Source organism: Schistocerca serialis, chromosome 3 (genome assembly GCF_023864345.2).
Source record: "Schistocerca serialis cubense isolate TAMUIC-IGC-003099 chromosome 3, iqSchSeri2.2, whole genome shotgun sequence".
NCBI lineage: Eukaryota > Metazoa > Arthropoda > Insecta > Orthoptera > Acrididae > Schistocerca > Schistocerca serialis.
The window spans coordinates 308,628,098-308,653,031 of record NC_064640.1 but is presented as its reverse complement, the minus strand read 5'-3'; the positions used below and the strand labels follow the sequence as shown (position 1 = coordinate 308,653,031).

Below are 24,934 nucleotides of genomic sequence, written 5' to 3'. Positions count from 1 at the left end.
CATTGTAATTCTGGCAGAGACAGCAAAGGACTTGGAAGAGCAGTTGAACGGAATGGATGGTGTCTTGAAGGGAGGATATAAGATGAACATCAACAAAAGCAAAACGAGGATAATGGAATGTAGTCGAGTTAAGTCGGGTGATGCTGAGGGTATTAGATTAGGAAATGAGACACTTAAAGTAGTAAAGGAATTTTGCTATTTGGGGAGCAAAATAACTGATGATGGACGAAGTAGAGAGGATATAAAATGTAGACTGGCAATGGCAAGGAAAGCGTTTCTGAAGAAAAGAAATTTGTTTACATCGAGTATAGATTTAAGTGTCAGGAAGTTATTTCTGAAAGTATTTGTATGGAGTGTAGCCATGTATGGAAGTGAAACATGGACGGTAAATAGTTTGGACAAGAAGAGAATAGAAGCTTTTGAAATGTGGTGCTACAGAAGAATGCCGAAGATTAGATGGGTAGATCACATAACTAATGAGGAAGTATTGAATAGGATTGGGGAGAAGAGAAGTTTGTGGCACAACTTGACCAGAAGAAGGGACCAGTTGGTAGGACATGTTCTGAGGCATCAAGGGATCACCAATTTAGTATTGGAGGGCAGCGTGGAGGGTAAAAATCATAGGGGGAGACCAAGAGATGTATACACTAAGCAGATTCAGAAGGATGTAGGTTGCAGTAGGTACTGGGAGATGAAGAAGCTTGCACAGGATAGAGTAGCATGGAGAGCTGCATCAAACCAGTCTCAGGACTGAAGACCACAACAACAACAACAACTTGTAGAGACTGCTCCTGTTGTGTTGCGGTCCTGGTCAGCCTGCTATTGGCTGATGGCGTCTCACAGCCTTCTCTGCAGTTGCGTTCTTCATCTTCGTGATGCTGCTCATGGTTACACCAGAACAAATATAATGTTTTCTCAACATGCCCAACACCACCATATCATTAATACACTAGTCACTGTCAACTGGAGCTCTTCATACAATGAGGTGGCAAAAGTTACGGGATAGAAATATGCAGCAGATGGCAGCAGTATCGCATACACATGGCATTGACAGAGCTGTCATTCGTACTCAGGGGATTCATGTAAAAGGTTTCTGATATGATTATGGCCATATAACAGAAATTAAAAGATTTCAAACATGGAATGATAGTTGGAGCTAGATGAATGGGACATTCCATTTCAGAAAACATTAGGGAAATCATTTCCTAGAACCACAGTCTCAAGAATGTGCCAAGAATACCAATTTTCAGGCTTCATCTCTCACCATGGGCAATGCAGTGGCTGATGGCTTTCACTTAACAATTGAGGGAAATGGAGTTTGCACAAAGTTGTAAGTGCTAACAGGCAAGTAACATTGTGTGAAATAACCAAAGAAATCAGTATGAGATGAGAAGCATCCATTAGGAGAGTCCAGCAAAATTTGGCATTAACTGGCTATGGCAGCAGATCACTAATGCAAGTGCCTTTGTTAACAGCATGACATCAACTACAGTGCATCTTGTGGGCATGTGACTGTGTCAACTGGACACTAGATGACTGGAAAACCATGGCCTGGTCAGATGAATCCCATATTCAGTTGGTAAGAGCTGATGGTAGGGTTTGAGTGTGGTGCAAACCACATGAAGCCATGGACCCAGTTGTCAATGAGGTACTGTGCAAGCTGTTGGTGGCTCAATAATGGTGTGAGCTTTGTTTACATGGAGTGGATTGGGTCTTCTGGTCCAACTAAACTGATCATTTACTGGAAATGGTTATGTTATAGCTGTTTGGAGTTCATCTGCAGCCATTCATGCCTTCATGTTCCCAAACAATGATGGAATTTTTATGGACAACAATGTGCCATTTCATCAGGCAAAAATTGTTCACAATCAGTTTGAAGAACATTCTGGACATTTTGAGTGAATGATTTTGTCACCCGTTGAACACTTATGGGCTGTAATCAAGAGGTCAGTTCGTGCACAAAATCCTCCACCTGCAACACTTTCACAATTATGGATGGCAGTAGAGGCAGCATTGCCTAATATTTTTGCTCGGGTCTTCCAGTAACTTATCAAGTCCATGCCAAGTAAAGTTGATGTGCTGATAACTGGCATCATTTAAGTGTAGAGATTTCTGTCATGAGTTGGACAAGTTTTGAGACATCAGGAAATACAGACTGTCCTCATGAAAAGAGAAAAATGTGTAAAATGCTGTGGTACATGAAAATATGTATAAATTAGTGGTACTAAATATTTCAATGTACAATTCATATATTGTTTATCAATCCATTAGAAAGGTAAAGGAAGTTGCATATATTAATTTTAGGATTTTTTTTTTGTAACATAACTGCAGGAAACTCACAGCAAGGGACTGCTGTGCAGAGGCTTTTTTTTTTTTTTTTTTTTTTTTTTTTAAATACTGTATCAAAGTGTACCACACTGAAAGTTTATTTTAAGTGATGATGTGTAGTTAAAGTGTAATAAAGTTCTGTTTTTATAAATCCTGAAAATTTATTTAATTTTTGATAAATAATTTGTTTGCTAGTGCAGTGTAAATAAAATGCTGCAGCTGTATACCAGCTGGCCACATAAACTACCACCAGTTGTCTAGTTGCAAGTAGGAAACTACTGGCTTGAAGAGTTAACAAATCATAAGGCATTGTTTATGTGGTTGTAAAATACAAAAAAAAAACTATGCCCACTGATAACACTGATGCAAACTTTACTTTTGCTTCAATTTTTACCACAGAAAATACATAAAAACAATCCTTACTGCCAAATACTTGCCTGGTCTTCTAAAGGTATGTGACATTGTCAGCATAGCAAATTCATAGTGTTATATCCTGCATTACAGTCCTCCCACAAACCATGAACCATGGATCACGACATGGTGTGATGAATCAAATGCTTCAACAGTACGGATATCTTTACTGTAGGTGCAACCACATATGAAGGGTATCATTATAGAGGTAAGACTAAAATATGGTTCCCAAAGAGGGGTAACAGCCTTTTTAGGTGGTACTATGAATGGCAGAAGGTGTGAGGAAATTACAGCCATTATATTTCCCAAGGGCGTGCAGCTGTACTGTACAACTTAATGATGACAGCCTACTCTTGAGAAAAAAATTCCGTAGCTAAAAGAGGCCTCCGTTTGGATCTCTGGGCAGGGTCTATTCAGAAGGATGTCTACAGAAAAAAAACATATCTGGCATTGTGCAGGAAAGAGTGTGGAATGCTAGATCCCTTAATTTCATAGACAGAGAATGTGAAAAGGGCAATGGATAGATTAAAGTTAGATGTAGTGGGGTTACTGACATTTGGTGGCAGGTGAGTACAGGGTTGTTGACACAAAGCAAAACAGGAGTAACACAGTAGAAGGACTATTAATGAATAAAAAATATTGGTGAAATACAATAAACAGCACCATTTCAGTGACCACATTGTCATAGCCAAGATTGACCTAAGCCAAATCTACCATGTAGTACAAGTGTATATGACTACTAACTCTAAGATGAAGAAGAGATTGGAAGAACGTATGATGATGTAAATGGAATTATACAGACTGCTTACAAAGATCAAAATTAAATTGTGATCAGGAACTGGAATTCAATACTAAGAAAAGAAAGAAAGAAAAGAAAAGATAGTAGAACTTGACTTAAGGTGGAAGACAAGGTTATATATAAGTTTTAAATAATCATCATTTATTGTTCCATCTCAGTTGCATCCCGATTGTGGGGATCTTCACCTCCAGTTACTGTGCATGAAGTTCCTCTGTACAGTTGCAAGAGGTCTGACACAATATCAGGAGGCATCCCATGACTTGTGTCACAGAAGGAAGATGCAGCACAGAAAACAAAAATAGCAACAGTGCTACAACAGCTTGAGGATCTGTGCATGCCACACACATGACATACAAGGAATATATGTCTCTCTGAGGGGAGTAAACTAAAGGTCGGAATCTGAAACAAATATTTGACTAAAAATTAGCAGAAGTTATGTATGTATATTAGTTGGGCACATTAGACACCTGGTTGTGTGGCTTTAACTCACATTTTTTAAACCAAAATATTTTCATGATTTTATTTGTATCCATCTCTAAAAATTTCACTGTGAGTCCTTGAGCACTTTGATGGTTCCAATACAAATGTCAAAGAATTTTTTAAGTTTGCCACTGACAGATTTTGAACTTTCATGTATCTTTACTAGAACAAAATCACCTGCTTTAAATTGAGTCACATTTCATTACTTGTCATGTCTCTGCCTTCTAATTTCCCCTTGCTTCTCCATGGTTTTCCTGACAATATCTTCCCTCTCCTGTGGTGTTACACTTTTGTGTGCAGGCTATTGAATAAGTTCACTTATCAGATTAAGTGGTTTCCTCTCAAATAAAAGTTCATAGGTGAAAACCCATTTTCCTTATATACTTCACAGCATGGTAATTTGAAGGGTGCTAGGCTGAGATTAATATGTCATTTGTTTCCTTCCTCCTTTTCCAAGTTTTGAAAGGGACTTATGTCACATTATAGAAAGGGATAACTTTGAGTATTCCTTCGTTTGGGTAATAATATCTATAACCATTGAAATTACATTTTTATTTAATGCTTACTTAAGTGGGTATAATTTTATAAATTTAGAGAACAGATCTACCATTACAGAAATATAACAGAAACCTCCTTTAGTTTTTGGCAATGATCCATAGATGTCCACAGCTACCGGAACCAATTGATTCTTTGAAATGATTTTTTGTGTGAATCCTCTGCATGTGTAATTACTGTCTTGAACCTTTTGGCATCTATCACATGTTACAAGTATTTTCCTTATCTTCTTGGCAATATTAAAGAATAATACAGACTGAATCACCTAAAACTTTCACCACAAGTATTGCAGTAATGGAAAGTGCTATAGATATGTGGTTTTCACAGAATGTACTGGTAGTCAGGGACTCATATTGTTAGCCAATCGACTGATGACCACAGCTGTTAAGTCCCATAGTGCTCAGAGCCATTTTTTGTTAGCCAATCAACAGCTTGTAACAGTGTTTAGAAAGTGTACTGTTTGTGCAAACATGCCATTTTTAAATGAAACAATACCTAGTCTCATTAACAAACTAAAGGTAGGGCAACTTAGAGTGTCAGTGGTGTTCGTTGCAGGATTCTAGTGCAAGTCGTTTATGAGATATCGTATTTTGAAAAGGTACCACACTGACCCTGGTATAATACCTGTGATAGCACACACTAAAGAGCAACACAAGTGCATACACTGCTTATGTGGATTCTGACCAGTAAGCAGATGATTGATTGTCATGGATTTTGTTCAAAATGACCACCAGCAGAGGCAATACAAGCTTCCATTCTGGTAGGGAATGACAGCTGCACATATCCTAGCAATTCAATGTAGAAATCTGAGCAGGCTATAGTAACATGTTGTTGCATATCATCAGGTGTATTTAGTATGTCCATAGGCAGCTCTTTCAGCTTTCCCCACAGCAAAAAGTCTACAGGCTACAAACCCGGGGAATGGACTGGCCAAGGTACAGGTCCTCTGTGTCCAATCCTACAATTTGGAAATAATTTGTGAAGACATACTGTAGTACTTCATGTACTATTTTTTGGGCAGCCATCATGTTGATACCACAGGTCCCTTGTAGTCTGCGAAGGAAGACTGTGGAAGATGGGTTATTAGTAAAATATGTAATACTTGTGCAGGTCCAGTGGTCTGCCTATGAAAAACAGTCTTATGAGCTGATGGTGCATCATCCCACACCACACTTTTTCACTCCTTGGACACTGATGTTCCACCAGATGAAGCCAACGGGTGATTGTTACAAATCAATAGTGCAAGTTTCGGCAGTTTTCCTGGCTATGATGGGCAATTGTGTCTACATCACTAGACAAGATATCCTGTCCTAATGCCCATATACAGAACTGAACACAATTCTCATAACCATTTCCATGAATCTTGTGATGGAAAGAGAAGTGATAGGAATGGAACTTATGTCCATGGAGAATGCATAGGACACTTGCCTCACAAATGTCACTTCCTTGTGTGATTACGCAGGAGCTAAAGCACATATCAACTCAACAGCAGCAAAAACATTAATTTCCCCCTCTTCTGCTGTCACTTGTACCTTCTGTTGTGTTGTCTTGGTGTTACAGTACCACTTTTACCTAACTGGTTGAAGAGGTTGATAAATAATTGCCAAGATGGTTGGCATTTGTTGGGATATATTGCCACATCCACAGTACAGGAATGAACTGCATTCTTTCTACACTCTTCATAGACCATGAGTACGTCAGCTTTTTCTAAATTGGTAAATCATATCATCCACTCATGACCTACTGCTTGGACTGCTGCACAGTAACTGACTACAAAATGCAATGCACTCAAGGAACACATGACTACATTGTAGTGAAATATAACATCATCATACATAGCAACTACATAGATGGAATGGCAGTTTGGAAACTTTTCAAAATATGATACCTTGTAAATGACTCACACTAGAATCTTTCTACAAATACCTCTGCCATTCTAATTTACTCTACTTTTAGTTCGTTATATCAATAGACATTGTTCCAGTTAAAAAGTGTTTTTTGGCACAGAAAAGTGTTATTAAGATCTGTTTATTGGCTAATAAGATGAGCCCATGATTACCATTCAGTTCTGGGGAAACTGCACATCAATAACATTCTGCATTTCTGAAATATTTGCTGTGCAAGTTTCAGGTGATTCACCCATTTTTTTCTTGAAATTTTTATATATATATTTAGAGCTGCACAATTACCATAGCTTTCATGTTCATAAACATTTATAAATTGTTCTGACCAAAATATAATTTCTAGTTATCACTATCAGCACTAGTTCTCCTGAAAAGTATTCCCTTATAGACTTTTCAGTAATGACCAATGTCATCTCCATTTTTCTCGTAAATGACTCGTTACTAGTTTCCAATTTTGGTCCTGATTTTGGCTTCTCCTTATCTCATTGTAAATACTTTCTAGTTCTGTCTCCTTCTTGATGCTTTTAAGTCCATTATTTTAAATTCTTATTCACATTCTTCACTTCTAATTCCAAAGTCACCCCCGCCTCCTTCCCAAATCAGCTGGGACAGAGCATCAGAAATTACATTTTCTTTCCCATTTTCCCATGATATAAGCAGTTGGAAGAAATAATGTTCACATAGTTATTCTACTGTGATACAATTTAAACTCTTGCAGGTAACTCAAAGCTTTCTGATCTGAGTAAAATATGAATTTGTAACTCAGTAAATAATTCTTAAACTTGTTGAACACTGGAGATGAACAACATAACTCTTATGTCACACTGATTACACCCCGAAAAGACAAATGAATTAGGACCTATATGGGCCATTTCTTTGCTTTGTAACTATTACATTGTTTGTCTTTCATTTTTATCTGTATAAAGGTACTCTTTAATGCTTGTACTAACAAGAAAAAACAACAGGTGAGAGAACTTGCCACTCTTATTGGTGGGTAAGACAACATTGTGTCCAGAATGAGATTTTCACTCTGCAGCGGAGTGTGCGCTGATATGAAACTTCCTGGCAGATTAAAACTGTGTGCCCGACCGAGACTCGAACTCGGGACCTTTGCCTTTCACGGGCAAGTGCTCTACCATCTGAGCTACCGAAGCACGACTCATGCCTGATACTCACAGCTTTAATTCTGCCAGTACCTCGTCTCCTTCCTTCCAAACTTTACAGAAGCTCTCCTGCGAACCTTGCAGAACTAGCACTCCTGAAAGAAAGGAAGTTCTGCAAGGTTTGCAGGAGAGCTTCTTTAAAGTTTGGACGGTAGGAGACGAGGTACTGGCAGAAGTAAAGCTGTGAGTACCGGGCGTGAGTCATGCTTCGGTAGCTCAGATGGCAGAGCACTTGCCTGCGAAAGGCAAAGGTCCCGAGTTTGAGTCTCGGTCGGGCACACAGTTTTAATCTGCCAGGAAGTTTCATATCAGTGCACACTCCGCTGCAGAGTGAAAATCTCATTCTGGAAACATCCCCTAGGCTGTGGCTAAGCCATGTCTCCACAATATCCTTTCTTTCAGGAGTGCTAGTTCTGCAAGGTTCGCAGGAGAGCTTCTGTAAAGTTTGGAAGGTGGGAGACGAGGTACTGGCAGAAGTAAAGCTGTGAGTACTGGGCGTGAGTCGTGCTGCAGTAGCTCAGATGGTAAAGCACTTGCCCGCGAAAGGCAAAGGTCCCGAGTTCGAGTCTCGGTCGGGCACACAGTTTTAATCTGCCAGGAAGTTTCACAACATTGTGTGTTAGCATACTTGCTTTGTGATGTTCACATTCACTTTATTGCCATACGCTATGCCAAGCTCACACATTGTGCAAATAGCCTCAATTGAAATTTCCTACACACTTTGTATATATTTTCAAGATGACCTTGCATTATTGGGAGATTTTTGCCGGAAAACAGTTGATCAGTGCTTGATGAACAAATTTCTAATTTTGAAAGCAGTGATGAAAAGCCATTTGTTTTGCATCATTTTTTCTGTAAATGTACATATTGCCTAGGAGTCAAATGAATGCATCAAGTATAACTGGCAGAACAAAATTATGAGTGATAAGAGATGAGACCTGACTGTGTTTTCGATTATAATAAATAAAGGCTCTTATGGACCACAGCATCCAGCTATCAGGCTACACCCCATTTGAGAGGAATTAAAGTTGTGGAAGAAAGTGTATTTCCACATTTTTATGATGATGTTTATAAATTTGCATATTTTATGTAAAAAAGTTGAGGCTAATTAGCAAACATATTGTTGAATTCATTATTGAATTGGCTGAGTCACTGGTGAACAAAGGAGACCTGTTTGTATCAGCTTTGACTCAAAAGAGTTTACCTGTTAATGGACTCAGTGGAAGACATTTTCCTAAATTCATTATGGCTACAGAAATATCAAAAAGGCATCACAGGAGATGTAATGTTTGTGCAGAATGAAGCAAGATAAGATCCTGGAAAGGGGCAAGAAAAGATACCAGATATCATTGTGAAGAATGTGATGGATTCAAAATGTTTTATACTAGACAAATTTAACAAAGTAATTTTCAGTAAAAAAAAAAACACATTTTCAGTTAGCATTATTTTTAGTACCAACCTCTTCTAATCCTATCTCCATTTAGGAAATGAAAGATGGAAAAAATTGTTGTTGTTGTGGAAACAACACATATTCATTTCCATGTAAAAAGAAGGAATTGTCCCTTATGTTAGGCCATGTTTCTTTGTATTGAAAAACTGCTTAAAAGCACAGTGTCAGCCAGCTGAATGATGTGCTAGCTGCTCAGTCCCCAATGTCCTGAGGGCTAACTAGTATTTTCTTTTCTATAACGGCATACATTTTTCATGTTTTCTTAAGGTCCCACTGGCAAAAGCTATTGATCTGCGTTCAATTTACTTATCCACTATTTTTTCTTGAAATAAATATGCTACCAACCTTTTGTCATTGCTATTTGCCATAAGGCAAAAGGGACTGACACGTGCAGTCTGTATAAAAATTCTCTCTCACAAAACTGTTTCTTAATTTCCTCAAAAAAGCCTGTTGCAACTGTCATGCCAAACCAAGACAGTATTTTTCTTTAGCAGATTTTTTAGACATGAAACATTCAAATCCTGAGTACTAACTAATTTATGACAGAAACCACAAAGTTTAAAGAAGATTTAACTTCTTTTTTATTTTTGGAATTGGAAATTTTGCAGTGGTCTCAGTTTTAACTTTGCCTGACAAAATTCCATCTTCTAAAATGCTGTCTCCCAGAAATGTAAGTTGCTTCACAGCTAATTTACATTTTTCTACCTTTAGACATACTCCCTCCATTAATTTTTTCCACACTTTCCGTCATAGTTCAAAATGACCTTCAAAAGTTTTTCCGACAATTCAACATAAATGTTTAATTTTGCAAGAAGTTTTTAGCTGAAAACGGAGCACAATGCATGTATAAAATGTGCAACAGAAACATTAAGTCTAAAGGTACAACACAATATTCATAACATCCACCCCTATACAACAAATAATTATAATTTCTAGAACTACACTCAAGTGGAATTTGATGAAACCCAGAAGTGAGATTAAGTATAGTCATTAACTTATTATGCTCAGATTTATGAATTAACTCATCAATATTTTCTATATAATCAGTCTCTCTCTCTCTCTCTCTCTCTCTCTCTCTCTGTCTCTCTCTCTCTCTCTCTCTCTCCCTCTCTCTCTCCCTCTTTCTCCCCTACCCCTCCCACTTGCTCCAAAACATTATTTAATTGACTAGAATCAAGAACAAGTCAGACAATTCTCATGGTTGAGGAGCATTGTACTGAGCACAAGCGCCATATAAAGCAAAGGGAGCTTGACAAGTCGGCCATAGCGGAGCATTGCCTAGAAAACGGACATAAAATACAGTTCAAAAATACAAAAGTGTTGGCTCATGCGTCTACATATTAGGACTCTGTTATAAAGGAAACGACTGAGATTCACTTAAACAACAACAATTTCAACAGAGACCAGGGATACACACTCAGCAGGGCATGGGGATGGGAGTTGGACATCGAAAGAAAGCAGAGACAGATGTACGACGTGGGAGCGGCAGTTTCAAACGTTGCGCCTGCCCCTGGCACCACCTGACGTCACTGGTACTGCCACGGGCAATAGCTCCGCTAGGTGCCCCGGTCGACGTACGCGCGCGCACCACATTGGATCGATCTGACTGGCTGCTGATGATGTCATCATCCCTAAATAAGCGAGAGACCATAACAGCCCCGGCAGTGAGTGAACTCCTGACGATGATGGCAGAGATGGCCATCGAAAGCTTGAGGATTTTATTCGAATTGACGCGGCTGTTTTATTCATGTGTGCCATCGCGAAAGACTCTGAGGACACATCTACTAAGCAGTTTCTTTTCCAGCTTTCAGTTTGAACAAAAATTTAAGTACTGTAATTCAAATTGTAAACATATCAGCCATTTCGGGCACACAAGTGTCACAACAGTGTTGTATAAAATCTACTGGGTGCACCTTACCCTGACATGGGAAAGCTCTTAATAAATCCATTTTCTCACAAGTCATTACAGTTGTTAATGAAATTTTTTGTCACAATACCTGTAATTCAACAAGATTTTTTATTTGTATCTGATACATTGTTTTTACATATATCTGCATTACATAAAACTGCTTTTTCTACCTTTACTGCTGTGGAATTCATTGCAGAAATTAGTATCACAGTTTTCTATTTCGACCTTATCTTCTAAATTTTACTTAATTTGAAAAGTTTCTGTTCTCAAATTTTGATTTTATAGTTTCATAACATTACTGATGATTTCAAAACTAAGGCATTTTTTTCATTTTCAATTCTATATTTTAAATGTAGATTCCGCTACATTCACCTGAAAATTTAGCTGTTTTCTGTCTTTTAAACAGTGAGTTTCATTTCATTGATATCATCCCTGACCATACACAACCAGAGCACTGTTTTTAGCTGGTCAGTTTTTTATTGGTTTGTTAGTTACAAACGCGTGTCATTTGTTTCATTTTCCTGCTCATCAATCTTGACACTGTTTGGCTGCCTAACTTATAGTATAAATAATTCTTTGAGTTAACAGTTTTATTATTAGTTTTGGCTATTTGACTGCTAAACTCAGACTTTATAATTTATTTTTTGAGTCTTCAGTTTTATTGTTAGTTTCCACTACCAAATAGCCTAGTTTACTCAAGTCATTACTCATTTCAATAATTACATTATTTAACTCTCTCAGTAACTATTCACACTATCAATTTCCCTCTAAAAATGATCTTCTTAACCTTTTTCCATATCCTGAATCATCACCTCCAAACATGGCTATAATTACATCTTCATTTACTTTAAACTAAAAACAAAGTTACATGCATTCTGACAAATCTCCCAGTAACTCCTCTGGTGCATCTTTCAGGGTGTCAGATATCTGGAACCTGTTAAACAGTACAGAAAAACATACTGCTTAGTTGATGACCTCTGTTCAACTAACTGCGAACACCACAAGATGCTGAAGAAGCTCTCAGCTGAGAGGTCAAAATTTTGACAGTGTAGAAGTGTAGAAGTAGTCTGGTACACCCAAACAAACCAGAAGCTGTTACATTGAGAAATCACTATCTCTATCTCTCCTAGAGTGGATGCCACATAACTTGGCAGGTGCCCAGAGACTTTGCATAGTAGTGTGAGGGGAGATGGCGGGGGGAAGGGTGTTGCAATGTAGTCAAACTGTGTATTAGCTGCATTCCATTCAGCAATCAGCAATGGACTGCCAACCATTAACATTATGTATGCACACAAGAAAGGTGAAAACTGCAATGATTTATGCCTTAGTGAGGAAGGCCACAGCATTGAAGTGTTTGCCTTTAAAATATGAGATATACGGGTTTGCACTGTTTGACATTTCCAACCATTGAGGCAAGAAAATACCATAATGAGTAATTGGTAAAAACCATGGCACATTTATTTATCTTTCCCATGTGAACTGGGAAAATATATTTATCTTGTGATGTCTTGCAAAATAAAATTTAAAAAGAAGAAGAACAACATATGTAATTAATGAGAAGGATTATATCTGATAATATTAAACAGACTTGAAGTGCACTTTTTGTACATATCTTTAAGGATGAGTTAACCAGGAAACACAAATTTATTACTGTTGTTGTGATTTCTGTTTTTCAGGTTGAGTCTGCTCTCATGTATGATGCTGTGCATCTGTTTGATGCAACAGTAAGAGATATGAGAGACCTCCATATCGAGGATTCACCTTCTGGTTGTGATAACGTATGGGGACATGGTCATTCATTTATCAACCTGATGAGAGATGTAAGATGCTATTTTACTCTTTCAGACAGTATTGCATGTATTGTAGACTAACTTCACAATATATTGTTTGATTTTTGTCTTCTTACAAGTACATTAAGAGACAGTAACATCTTTTTTATTCTGGAAAGAGTGAGACAGTGTTCATATATACATTATAAAGAAGAAATAATTACTAGAGTTGACTGAAATTCATGACTGAGTTGACACACATTTAATAATAAGTGTTGAAACATGAGTTTTTAGAAGATGTTCCTCAAATATATGGAACAGTTTCCCAATTGAAATTTTCACTGTGCAGCGGGTGTACGCAGATATGAAACTTCCTGGCAGATTAAAACTGGGTGCCAGACTGAGACTCAAACTCAGGACCTTTGCATTTCACAGGCAAGTGCGCTACTGACTGAGCTACCCAAGGAGGACTCACAACCCATCCTCAAGGCTTTTTTTTGCCAGTACCTTGTCTCCTACCTTACAAACTTCACTGAAGTTCTCCTGTGAAATCTGCAAGACTATCACTCCTGGCAAAAAGGATATTGCAGAGACATGGCTTAGCCACAGCCTGGTGGATGTTTCCATAGTGAAATTTTCATTCTCCAGTGGAGTGTGTGCTGATATGAAACTTCCTACCAGAGTGAAAATTTCATTCTGGAAACATCTCCCTGGCTGCGGCTAAGCCATGTCTCTGGAGTATCCTTTTTTCCAGGATTACTAACCTTGTAAGTTTCACAGGCGAATGTCTGCCAAGTTTGGAAGTTGGAGATGAGGTACTGGCAGAAGTAAGGCTCTGATGATGGGTCACAAGTCATGCTTGGGTAGCTCAGTCGGTAGAGCACTTGCTTGCAAAACGCAAGGGTCCTGAGTTCAAGTCTCAATCTGGTACATAATTTTAATCTGCCAGGAAGCTTCTTATGGGGTAGTTATTTAGTTACATGTGCATATGTAATATTCAAGTAAATGTAGTGATGCAGAATATATCTCATGTAAACTGTGAAGCACGTCAGTGGTACTGCTTCATCTGACATTTCTTCATGTACTCAATATTCAGGAGAGATATTTCTGATATGTGCCAGGAGTCCATCTAGCTTGACCTGGTTAATCACAGCTGTGGAAAGAAATAAGTGATCATGGCTTATTTTGACTATTGGAGGCCATTTTAGAATCTCAGTTAATTGGTTAGATAGTAACACATGCCAATGCCCATGTTGATGTTCTGGGTACCCAGTAGTTTGATTTTAACTCAATGCAGCTGTTTTTTCTTATTCTTTCTAAACAATGTGGACATCATTTATTAAAATTCTGTTTGCTTATGGCTCACCATATATATTCAATGTTCTCAGAAGGATCTATGGAGTTCAAGAGACAGTTTGAGGTGAACAGAATTTATTTGAACACAAAACATAAAAAGTTTTTAGTTGTTACATTCACCACAAATCTCTGCGACATTGCTGAATAAGCAGAAATATTTGTGAGTGCTCTATAGAAACAGGTAAAAATGAGTGTGCTTATTTTAGTATAATATACTGCAACTCTGGATATGATCATTCTCACCCACAGACTATTTATTTATTTTTCAGTCATTTGCTGTATTTGAATTGATACTTGTTGTATGAATACATATAGGCCTCAGCATCAAAGATTTTACATTGAAAATTACACAATGAATTCTACAATTTATTGCATTTAGGGCAGATTACAGCCTAATGATTCCTTTATGCTAAAATTCATGTACATGTGTATTATTTGTCAAAATTAAATGACAGTTAATCCTTACTTTTTCAAGCATCATACTTTTGAATTCTCCTTCCAGCAATCATAAAATTAATTTAAGGACTAAAGTGGATTTTTCTGCAATATTTCTCTGGTTATGTGATTAAAGATGTTAATGTTCATTTGGCTGATATTGTTTGGAAGGCAATTGAATATGTACCCCAGAGAATGTTACACTTTTCTCATAACAGTTTGTCCTGTCCTGGATTACTCTCACTTCTCATCAGTATCTTGTTTGGTACTGATGAATCTCCTCATTTTTCTTAAAATTTTGTTTTACTGTTAAATTATTTAGCAGTTTGAATTTTTTTCTGTAGTTTGTTTGGCATTTCCCATTGATCATTATGTGAATATCCATTTCCTTTATGATGAGTAACTTCTTCATATTTACTGAGATACTGCATAGATTATTGGTTGTAAGAATAACATCAACAAGTGATACTAACTGCTACGCCACACTGCATACAAGCACAGCTCACAGCATTGATCCCTCTCCTGGGGAAACAGTGACCCACTGTTTCAGAAGTTCTCACTGGAGATGACTACAGCACTCTGGGTATAAATCTTGTCAATGGACCTCTGTATGGCAGTGCTGGCAGGTCCCCACTTTCTGGTCATGTTTTCACATCCTGATCACTATGACAAGCATCAAAGGTAGCCCCTCCCATTGAATCTCTGTAGTTGCTGAGCTGGCATTCATTTTCCTTGAATGAGACATCGCCATCATTGATCTGCCTCTCAGAGCTGTGGTAGGATGCCAAAGGGAGGACATGGACAATGCCTCTGCACTTTTGTCTTCTTGATGATGTATCATAATCCTCTACCATATGCTACATCTGACAAGCAGTGAAGGATACAATACAGCCAAAGTGGTGCTTCTGTAACTTCTCCAGTAGTATCACTTTCAACTCAGGCATAAAAATCTATACAAAATGTTACAGGCTGAATTTCACTGATTGGGGCTTGGCATTATAGTACTCTCAGTCTTTCTCATATGCATCCAGGGTCTATATGCAAGCCTCTTGCATCTTGATTCTTTGGTCTTGGTGATGAATTGTTTCATGTTTTCATCCCAAGTGCCATCCAGATGTAATAGGAACAGTGTATCCATTGTCATTTCAGCCTTATCACCATGGAGCAGAAAGAATGGTGTGAAGACTGTAGTGTCTTGTTTCACTGTCTTGTCTGGGAAGGTCGCAATGGGCCATATTGTATTCCAGTCATTCATTAACATGAATATACATTGAGATAATATCTGCCAATATCCTATTAAAGCATTCTATGGGACCATCCACTTGTGGGTGATAAGCAATTGTCATCCTCTGGGTGATATTGCAAATTGAAATTACCTCTGATAGCCTGGCTTGCCTCATTGAACACACCTGTTCTCGTGACATCATTGAAGTTAAGTAATGTTGGGCATGGCCAGTACTTGAACAGATAAGCAAGTGGGTATGCCAAGTGCTGTTGGCTGCTTTCCCTTTGCCCTTGTGATGAAGCAAGCTGGGATAATTTTACTTTCTCTCTAGTTTTGCCATGTGCCTCCTTTAAATGCATTATTTCACTTTTAACTAATTACCATTAACATATGTGAATATAATCTGCATTTTCATAAAAGAGAAAGGTTGGCCCTCATTTTTAAAGAATATAACACCAGATCTAATGTTGTGCTTAGTTTTATGTATGTAATGGATTTTCTAATTTCTTTTGACTATTACTAGTTAGTATCTTTCATTATAGGGTGAAATCAGTAATTGTTTCATAACTTAAATTCTGTTATAGACCTATAAACAAATATGAATTCTGTATTAAGTGTAAACATTTGGAAAAACAACTAATAGTATTCTTAAATGGTTTATTTGGCTCTATTTGAAAACATGTTAGCAAAGCCAGCCCTTAATTAACTCCAAAGTAATTAACAGTTTTGTCCAAATTATTGTTTGCATACTTATATTTGTTAATTTCATGATTTAAACAAATAATTCAGCTTAAATCTTGTAATAGAAAAACTGTTAAAAAGAACCAATTTTTTGACATATTCAGTTAATTTAATGAGTTAATTTTTAATTGTAATTTCTGTAAATTTAACTTCAAACAATGTGTAGTTTCAGTACCTATTATTGTGAGGATATACAGGGTGTTACAAAAAGGTGCAGCCAAACTTTCAGGAAACGTTCCTCACACACAAAGAAAGAAAATATATTATGTGGACATGTGTCCGGAAACACTTACTTTCCATGTTAGAGCACATTTTATTACTTCTCTTCAAATCACATTAATCATGGAATGGAAATACACAGCAACAGTACGTACCAGTGTGACTTCAAACACTTTGTTACAGGAAATGCTCAAAATGTCCTCCGTTAGTGAGGATACGTGCATCCATCCTCTGTTGCATGGAATCCCTGATGTGCTGATGCAGCCCTGGAGAATGGCCTATTGTATCACAGCCATCCACAATACGAGCACGAAGAGTCTCTACATTTGGTACCGGGATTGCATAGACAAGAGCTTTCAAATGCCCCCATAAATGAAAGTCAAGAGGGTTGAGGTCAGGAGAGTGTGGAGGCCATGGAATTGGTCCGCCTCTACCAATCCATCAGTCACCGAATCCGTTGTTGAGAAGCGTACGAACACTTCGACTGAAATGTGAAGGAGCTCCATCGTGCATGAACCACATGTGGGTGTCGTACTTATAAAGGCACATGTTCTAGCAGCACAGGTAGAGTATCCTGTATGAAATCACGATAACGTGCTCCATTGAGTGTAGGGGGACGAAAGTAAAATGAGCTCTAACATGGAAATTAAGCATTTCTGGACACATGTCCACATAATGTCTTTTCTTTATTTGTGTGTGAGGAATGTTTCCTGAAAGTTTGGCAATACCTTTTTGTAACACCCTGTATAAGGACCCAGTTTTTGGTCACAAGACAGTCAGTCCACATCCGAGTTTCAGATGATGAGCCCTTTAGACCCCATCGCATAATAGTTCTTCTTATACAGTGTTCCATTGGTTAATGGAATTGTTCTTTAGTCAGTTCACCTTTCTTTAAGGCTTCTGTTTAGCAGCAATGACATTTAATACAGTGATGATGAAGATACTGTCCATGCTGTTATGTTCCATTACCGGATCCCTTGAAACACAGTATCCTTGTGTCTGAGTCCATTCTCATATACCACTGTGGCATCATATTGCTAAAACTTCAGTATACATCATACTAGTTGACCTGATGGATCTTTTTGGCTGGTCAACTAGCACAGGAAAGAGTGCTCCATCACAGTGATGTATGGTTTGCAAAATAAATATGGCTGGATGTTGTTGATTTGTTTATTTATTTATTTATTTATTTTTATTGGATCCATAGACAGCATACATTGTATGGGTCAAGTCAAATTTCTATGACAAGAATTGAAGTAGTATAATATGCTTAATAACTAGCATTTAGCAAATTATGATACAATACATCAATATTCTAGTACCATATCATACATTCTAATCACAATTTGCTTACATCATATATACTTAGTGTGTATATTAGAGAGGTCTTTTTACATATTTTGTGGTTTTCTGATGCATTGTATTTAGTACACACTATTACATTGCAATTTGTCTTACTTTAGTACACATGTCAAACTCATCTACATCTATTTTTGTACGTTCTATTACAATGTAAATTTTGGATTATTCTGCTATGCACATGAAAGCATTTGTACTACAGTAACAGTTTTTTATCAAAAATGTTTTGAGAGATTTTTTGAAAATATTTTTATTGTTTATCTTACTCAAGTGTGAAGAAAGTTTTTCAAGGGCTTTTGGATCTGCATAGGGTGGCTTTGTTTTGAATTTCATGGTGTTATATCTGGGATCATGGAAGAAGTTCTGCTACCTAGTGTCATCATTTTGCTGGGGCTTGATATCTTGAGTATCGAATACATATTGGAATTTTTTCAGCACAAGAGTTCATAAAGGTAAATGCTTGGTAGAGTTCGTATTTTGAGTGCTTCGAATGTTGATTGACACTATTCTCTGCACTTAAGGTTAGATATTATTCTTATTGCTCTTTTACGCATTTTGAATACTCTGTTTAGGTTTTTTTCAAGGTGCCTCCCAACAAAATTGTGCCATAGCTTAATGAGGTATGAATTAGTTACTAGCATGTAATTTTCATAGTGTTTGTGTCTTTCAGGAAGCTGAGTTTGTGGAGAACATATAGGTTTGAGCTGAGCTTTCCACTTGTGTATTCTATGTGCTTGTCCCAGTTTAAATTGTCATTCTATACTATCCCAAGGAATTTTGCATATTTGGAATTTTCTGCTAGGCATCCATCTATAGAAATGTTGATGTATTCAATGTGTTGGTTTTGTAGTCTGAAATTAAAAAAAAAATGTTTTAGCAATGTTGTTATGCAGATTTATTTCAGCAAAGCTTTGGATAACATTACTTATTTCCAAGTTGGCATTTATTTCCAGATTTTTCTTAACCAGTTGTGAGTGAGGTTGGGTATGTTATACCCGAGGTGTTTTGCTGCGCTGATTATTGAATGTCATTGTTGACACACAAATCCTGCTGCCATAATAGCTGGAGGTACGGGAGAAGGAAGGGGGGGGGGGGGGGAGGAGGCAAGATGCAGTGTTGAGTTTATTGTTGCGCCAGCATCAGGGGGAGATACATGTGTGCAATGTGCAAAGTTGGCTAGGGTACGTTGCACCCAACCTCATAGTTGGTGTTATAGTTTTGAGCTGTCTGTAAGTTTATGAGATATATAGTTATTTATAGTATTCTTTGATTAATTTTTAGATTTTATATTTCTCAATGTGACTTATGAAGAAAATGAATGTTGGCTGCAAGAACTGCTAGAAGAAGTTTTAGAAACTTGTTCAAATGCTAGTTCCTGTGACTCCAAGAGCAAAAAAGAGACTCAAAAAGTTTCTCAAAGAAGTGAAGAAAGTGATCTGGAACAAGAGGATATTTTGGATGGTTCAAAATAGCCAAAATCTATGTTACAGCTCCTAGTCAGTCACCTGAGGTACGTGGGATTTTTTTATAGGACCAAAGATGGTACAAAATGGATGAAGGATTGTCCTAGGCAAATTGTTCATATTCATTCAGAGAATTCTCCAGGTGTAAAAGGTGTGGCAAAATATGCCAAAACAGAGACTTAATGTTGGAGTCTTTTTATAACAAACAGCATGTTGAATATTATACTTACAGATACAAATAATCAAATAAGGAATATCAGGGGAAAATAACCAGAAAATAATGAACAGTACCACATGAACAATGCGACTTTGGAGGATTTGAATGCATTTATGGGACTTTTGTATATAGTGGGCCTAAGTCACTCAAATAGACAAAACTTGAATGATTTGTGGCGTACAGATGCTGCTGGAGTTGCAATCTTTTGGCCTACATTGTCACTGCAAAGGTTTTACTTTCTCCAAAATTGTTTGAGATTCGATGATAAGAACACCCAGGATGAAAGGAAACAGACTGACCATCTGGCTGCTATAAGAGTTATTTTTAATAATATGTTGAAAATATTCAACAACGCTATATGCCGACTGAGAACCTTATTATTGATGAGATGCTGTTATCTTTCCAGGGGAGATGTCCTTTCCATGTATACATGCCAAACAAACCAGCCAAATACAGCATAAAAATATCTGCTTTTGTAGATGCAAGGACATTCTATATCCTGAAACTGGAAGTATACACAAGAAAGCAACCACCAGTACCTTACCAGCTTAGTAATAAAGCATATGATATTGTAAACCATGGAGAAAATAATGAAAACAAATAGGAATTTGATGTTCGATAATTGGTGTACTAGTTACCCACTTATGATACATGTCTGGAAAGTACATTTATTGATTTCTGTTGGCACAGTCCATAAAAACAAGACAAGTGTACCTGAGATTTTCAGAAAAGGAACAGAAGTATATAGTTCTTGATTTGGGTTCCAGAATGATGTTACATTGGTGTCCTATGGATTGGATTGGATTGTTTGGGGGGGGGGGGGGGGGGGGGAGACCAGACAGTGAGGTCATCAGTCTCATCAGATTAGGGAACGACGGGGAAGAAAGCCAGCCATGCCCTTTCAAAGGAACCATTCTGGCATTTGCCTGGAGCGATTTAGGGAAATCACATAAAACCTAAATCAGGATGGCCGGATGCGGGATTGAACCGTCGTCCTCCTGAATGCGAGTCCAGTGTGCTAGCCACTGCGCCACCTCGCTCGGTGGTCTCCTAAGTAACTAGAAAAAATAAAGTTGTGCTGGTTATGTCAACTTTACACCATGATAGAAACATAGACCAATCGACAGATGATAAAGAAAACCAGACGTTATTACTTATTACATTGCAACTAAAGCCGGTGTTGATGTTGCAGATGAACTGAGTGCCACAAATGATGTTGCCCACAACACCAAACATTGGTCTACTACAATTTTTTATGGTATACTCAATATAGCTGCCATAAATGCCATCAGTCTACAGAGAAAATAACAAAGGTGACAAGACACACATGAAGTGCCAAGATTTCATTCATAATTTAGGTTTGAATCTCATAAATGAGTCTTCACATTAGACAAGAAAACATACATCTTCGAATGGAAATTTGAAAGTGGATTGGTGATCAACAGGGAGAAACTTCATCACCAGTCCAAAGAATTGACTGGTAGATATGTCAGTAGTGGTGAATGTATTGAAAAAAAAGACAGGAAAACAAAACATTATTGTTCAAGAGGAGAAAATATGTATGGAGCACACAATTTTTATGTCCGGAGAATGTGCTGATTTGTAGTTATAATGTTGGTGCTGAGCTAATTGATGTGGTACGACCTTTTATTTTATTTTTCTGTTTTCCAATAAGAAGATAATATCATTATATTAATTAATCAAAGAAACTGTAATTTTCTTCGAAATATGTATGAAAAAATTTTAAACTTCTGAAACTTGTACTTTAAAAAAAAAAAAAAAAAAAAATAGACACTTCATTATTTCATCAAAACAAAAAAGTTTCATATCTTAAACCCAGTATTTTACTTACTCATCTTGTTAAACAGATATCATTATTAATATTCCAAGTAAAAAATGCTTAATACACTGTTATAGTATCAAAAATTCGTCATCAGAGTCAGAGTTTTGGGTATTTCATACCCACCTCATAGCTGGTGTCTCACCTCATTCACACAGGGTTAAATATCAGAGTTGTATCATCTGCATAAGTAATCATAAGTCCATAATTTACAGTATTTCGGATGTGATTTGTATATAAAATGGGCCAAATATGGAGCCCTGTGGGACAGAGAACTGTAGTATTCTTGCTTCGGGTCGTATTTTCTCTCCTGTCATTTTTTAAATATCTGTGTATTGGTTTCCGTTTCCCGGATATGACAGGATCCAGTCTCCTGCCATCCCTCTTATCCTGTACACCCCTAATATTTCTACTAATGTTTTATGGTCCATGCAATCAAAAGCTTTTGTTAAATCCACAACTGTCTGAGTTGGTTATGACATTCTCAATTAGATCTATGATTGTATCTAAAGTACATTTATGTTTATGGAAGCCAAATTGTTTTTACTGATTAGCTCATATTTCATCATAAATGCAGTGATCCACGGAGCATAAGCTCATTCACATATTTTTGATATGACTGGTAAAATAGCTATGGGTCTATAATTTTATGGTTGCTATTTGTTTCCCTTTTTATGTATTGGTTTTATCAATGCCATCTTCAAACAGTTTGGAAAAATTCCTTCCATGAATGACTTGTTGATTAGTTGCGTAAGTGGTTTTTTGAATTGCTGCATACAATATTTAATTTCAATGGATAATATTTCATCAATTCCACATGATTTTGCCTGTTTTAGAGTTTTTATTATCTACAGTGTTTCTTCTTCTGTCACTGCAAATAGAGCCATAGTTTTTTGAATGGGATGAATATATGTATTCCATGTGCTATTGTGTCTACAGTTTGTCTTTTCTCTTAGTTTTTGGCCTACTGTGGCAAAAGGGCCTTTGGAGAGTTTGACAATGTTATTATCCTCTTTTGCTTGTCATAAACTGTATGTCTGTGGGTCTGATGGTATACAACTTGTATTTCTAATAGACCAGCAAGCCTTCCTTTTATCGTCAGCTTTACTTATGTAGGTTTTTGCTTCTTGTTGTTAGACTGCTGCAGTAAATTGTCATATATATTTTTTTGTGTTTCCTGTAATACATTTAAAATTTTTCATTATTGCTGGTTTTATACACCCTGTGCAATAATTTTATTTTGTCCCTAGAGACTAAAATAGCTTTTGTTATCCAGTTTTTGTTCTTGTTGGTGAATTTGCAACTGGTCTTTGTACAGGGAAGGTACAGTTAAGATGCTGAGGTCTTTAAAATGCTTTCTACAGCATTCTTGGTTTGTAATGCCTGTAATTGCTCTTATGGCTTTCTTCTGCCACATGAACACTGTCTGAGCACCATGAGAGTTGCCCCATAGTTTTATTGTATACTGGAGCTGACACTGAAAGAAGTTAAAAGTTGTTGTTTGTGTACTAATGTTTTTAATTTCTTTAACAAGAAGACTACTCTTGATAATTTGGTACATAACTGTTCGGTATGGCAATTCAAGGTCAGTTTAGGATCCAGGTAGATTCCAAGAAGCCTTGCCGGCCGCGGTGGTCTCGCGGTTCTAGGTGCGCAGTCCGGAACCGTGCGACTGCTACGGTCGCAGGTTCGAATCCTGCCTCGGGCATGGATGTGTGTGATGTCCTTAGGTTAGTTAGGTTTAAATCGTTCTAAGTTCTAGGGGACTGATGACCACAGCTGTTAAGTCCCATAGTGCTCAGAGCCAGCCAAGAAGCCTTACTGAGTCAGATTCATGTACTTTTTCATTAATCTTGTGCACGTAGAAAAATATAGTCTCAGTTTTGCTATTGTTTAGGATTAGCATGTTACTGTGGAGCCATATGGCAGCCTATTCAAGTCTAGCTTTTGTTGTTTGTTTCATCTCCTCCAATTTGTGGCCCACAGTAATCAGGGTAGTGTCATCAGCATATATTATTGGCTTGTCAGGCAAGAAAGTAGGCAAGTCATTCATGTATATTAAGAAAAGGAATGGCCCAAACACTGAGCCTTGTGGCACACCTCTAACTACTGGCAGGACATTTGATTGACAGTTATTTACCATGAGCACTTGAGTTCTATTAGTCAAATATGATCCAATTAGTGTCAGTCCATTATCCTTGATACCATAGCACTCCAGCTTATTTATGAGTATTTCGTGTGACACAGTATCAGATGCTTTGCTCAGATCTAGTAGTAAGGCACATATGTAGGAGTTGTTCTGAAAGCCATTAAGAATGCCTGTTACAAGAGTTTCTACTGCATTTACTGTAGACAAACCTGACCTAAATCCAAAGAGTGATGAGGAGATAAAATTATGATCATCGAAATAGTTGCAAAGTTTTAATTTAATACAACATTCTATCACCTTGGATATTATAGGTATGAGAGATATTGGGTGATAACTTTCAGCTTTGTTTTTCCCCTTTTTTATAAATAGGGAAAACAATTGTAGCCTTCAGGACCTCAGGAAAGTTTCCTGTTTTAAAGGTATTATTGATCAGAAAGGTAAAAGGGGCAACAATTACATCAATTATTTGTTTCACAGTGTTGTTTAAGATACCATACAGATCTTCACTGTAAGATGATTCTAGCTTTGTGACCACTTTCTGTACAATTTGACAGGTAACCTGTTTCCATTTAAAGTATATGTTATTGTCAGGTATGTTATGGAAAAAGCTTCCAGAAGTTGCATCATTTGGTGCAGAGGTAGGAGTAGCTTCATACTTAGTGCTGTTTACAAAGAATTCACTCAATTTATCTGGCAATTTTGGAATTTCTAGTCTGTTTATATGTTTTCCTGCTATTGTGTTGATTACCTTCTGAGCTGCTTTGCATTTGTTGCTGGAATTTTCTATTAAAGCATCATTGGCTCTTTGCTTTGCTGTCTGTATTTCTGTCCTGTACCTCTTCCTGGCTTCTTTGTACCTCTGTTTCCATTCTAGATTATCAGTTTTAGCCATTTTATGTAGAGCAATAAGAGTTTTTATCTGGTCATGCAGGTTAGGTGTAAACCAGTTGTATCACTTTTTCTTGTTTGATAGACCATGTGTTTTCACCTTTTTAGTTACTTGTGGGCAGCAGCTTTGAACTAAGCTCATTAGCATGTTAATAAATATGTTAGAGCATTTTCATTGCTATCACTGTTATATACTCTATCCCACTCAAGTTCTAATAATTTTTGTGTTAGCTGCGTGACGTTGGCTGGATATAACAGTCTGATGTTCTTAATG

General features: G+C 37.2%; 1 protein-coding gene across 3 annotated transcripts in view; it reads left to right on the top strand.

The window, feature by feature from the left end:
• Positions 1 to 24,934, top strand: part of LOC126470105 (glutamate receptor ionotropic, kainate 2-like) — a 522,028-nt gene that overhangs the window by 320,976 nt on the left and 176,118 nt on the right. For all 3 annotated transcript variants that reach the window (XM_050097682.1, XM_050097680.1, XM_050097681.1), the window contains exon 8: positions 12,676 to 12,819. In XM_050097682.1, the coding sequence (XP_049953639.1) occupies positions 12,676 to 12,819 (144 nt within the window). The remainder of the gene's footprint in view (positions 1 to 12,675; positions 12,820 to 24,934) is intronic.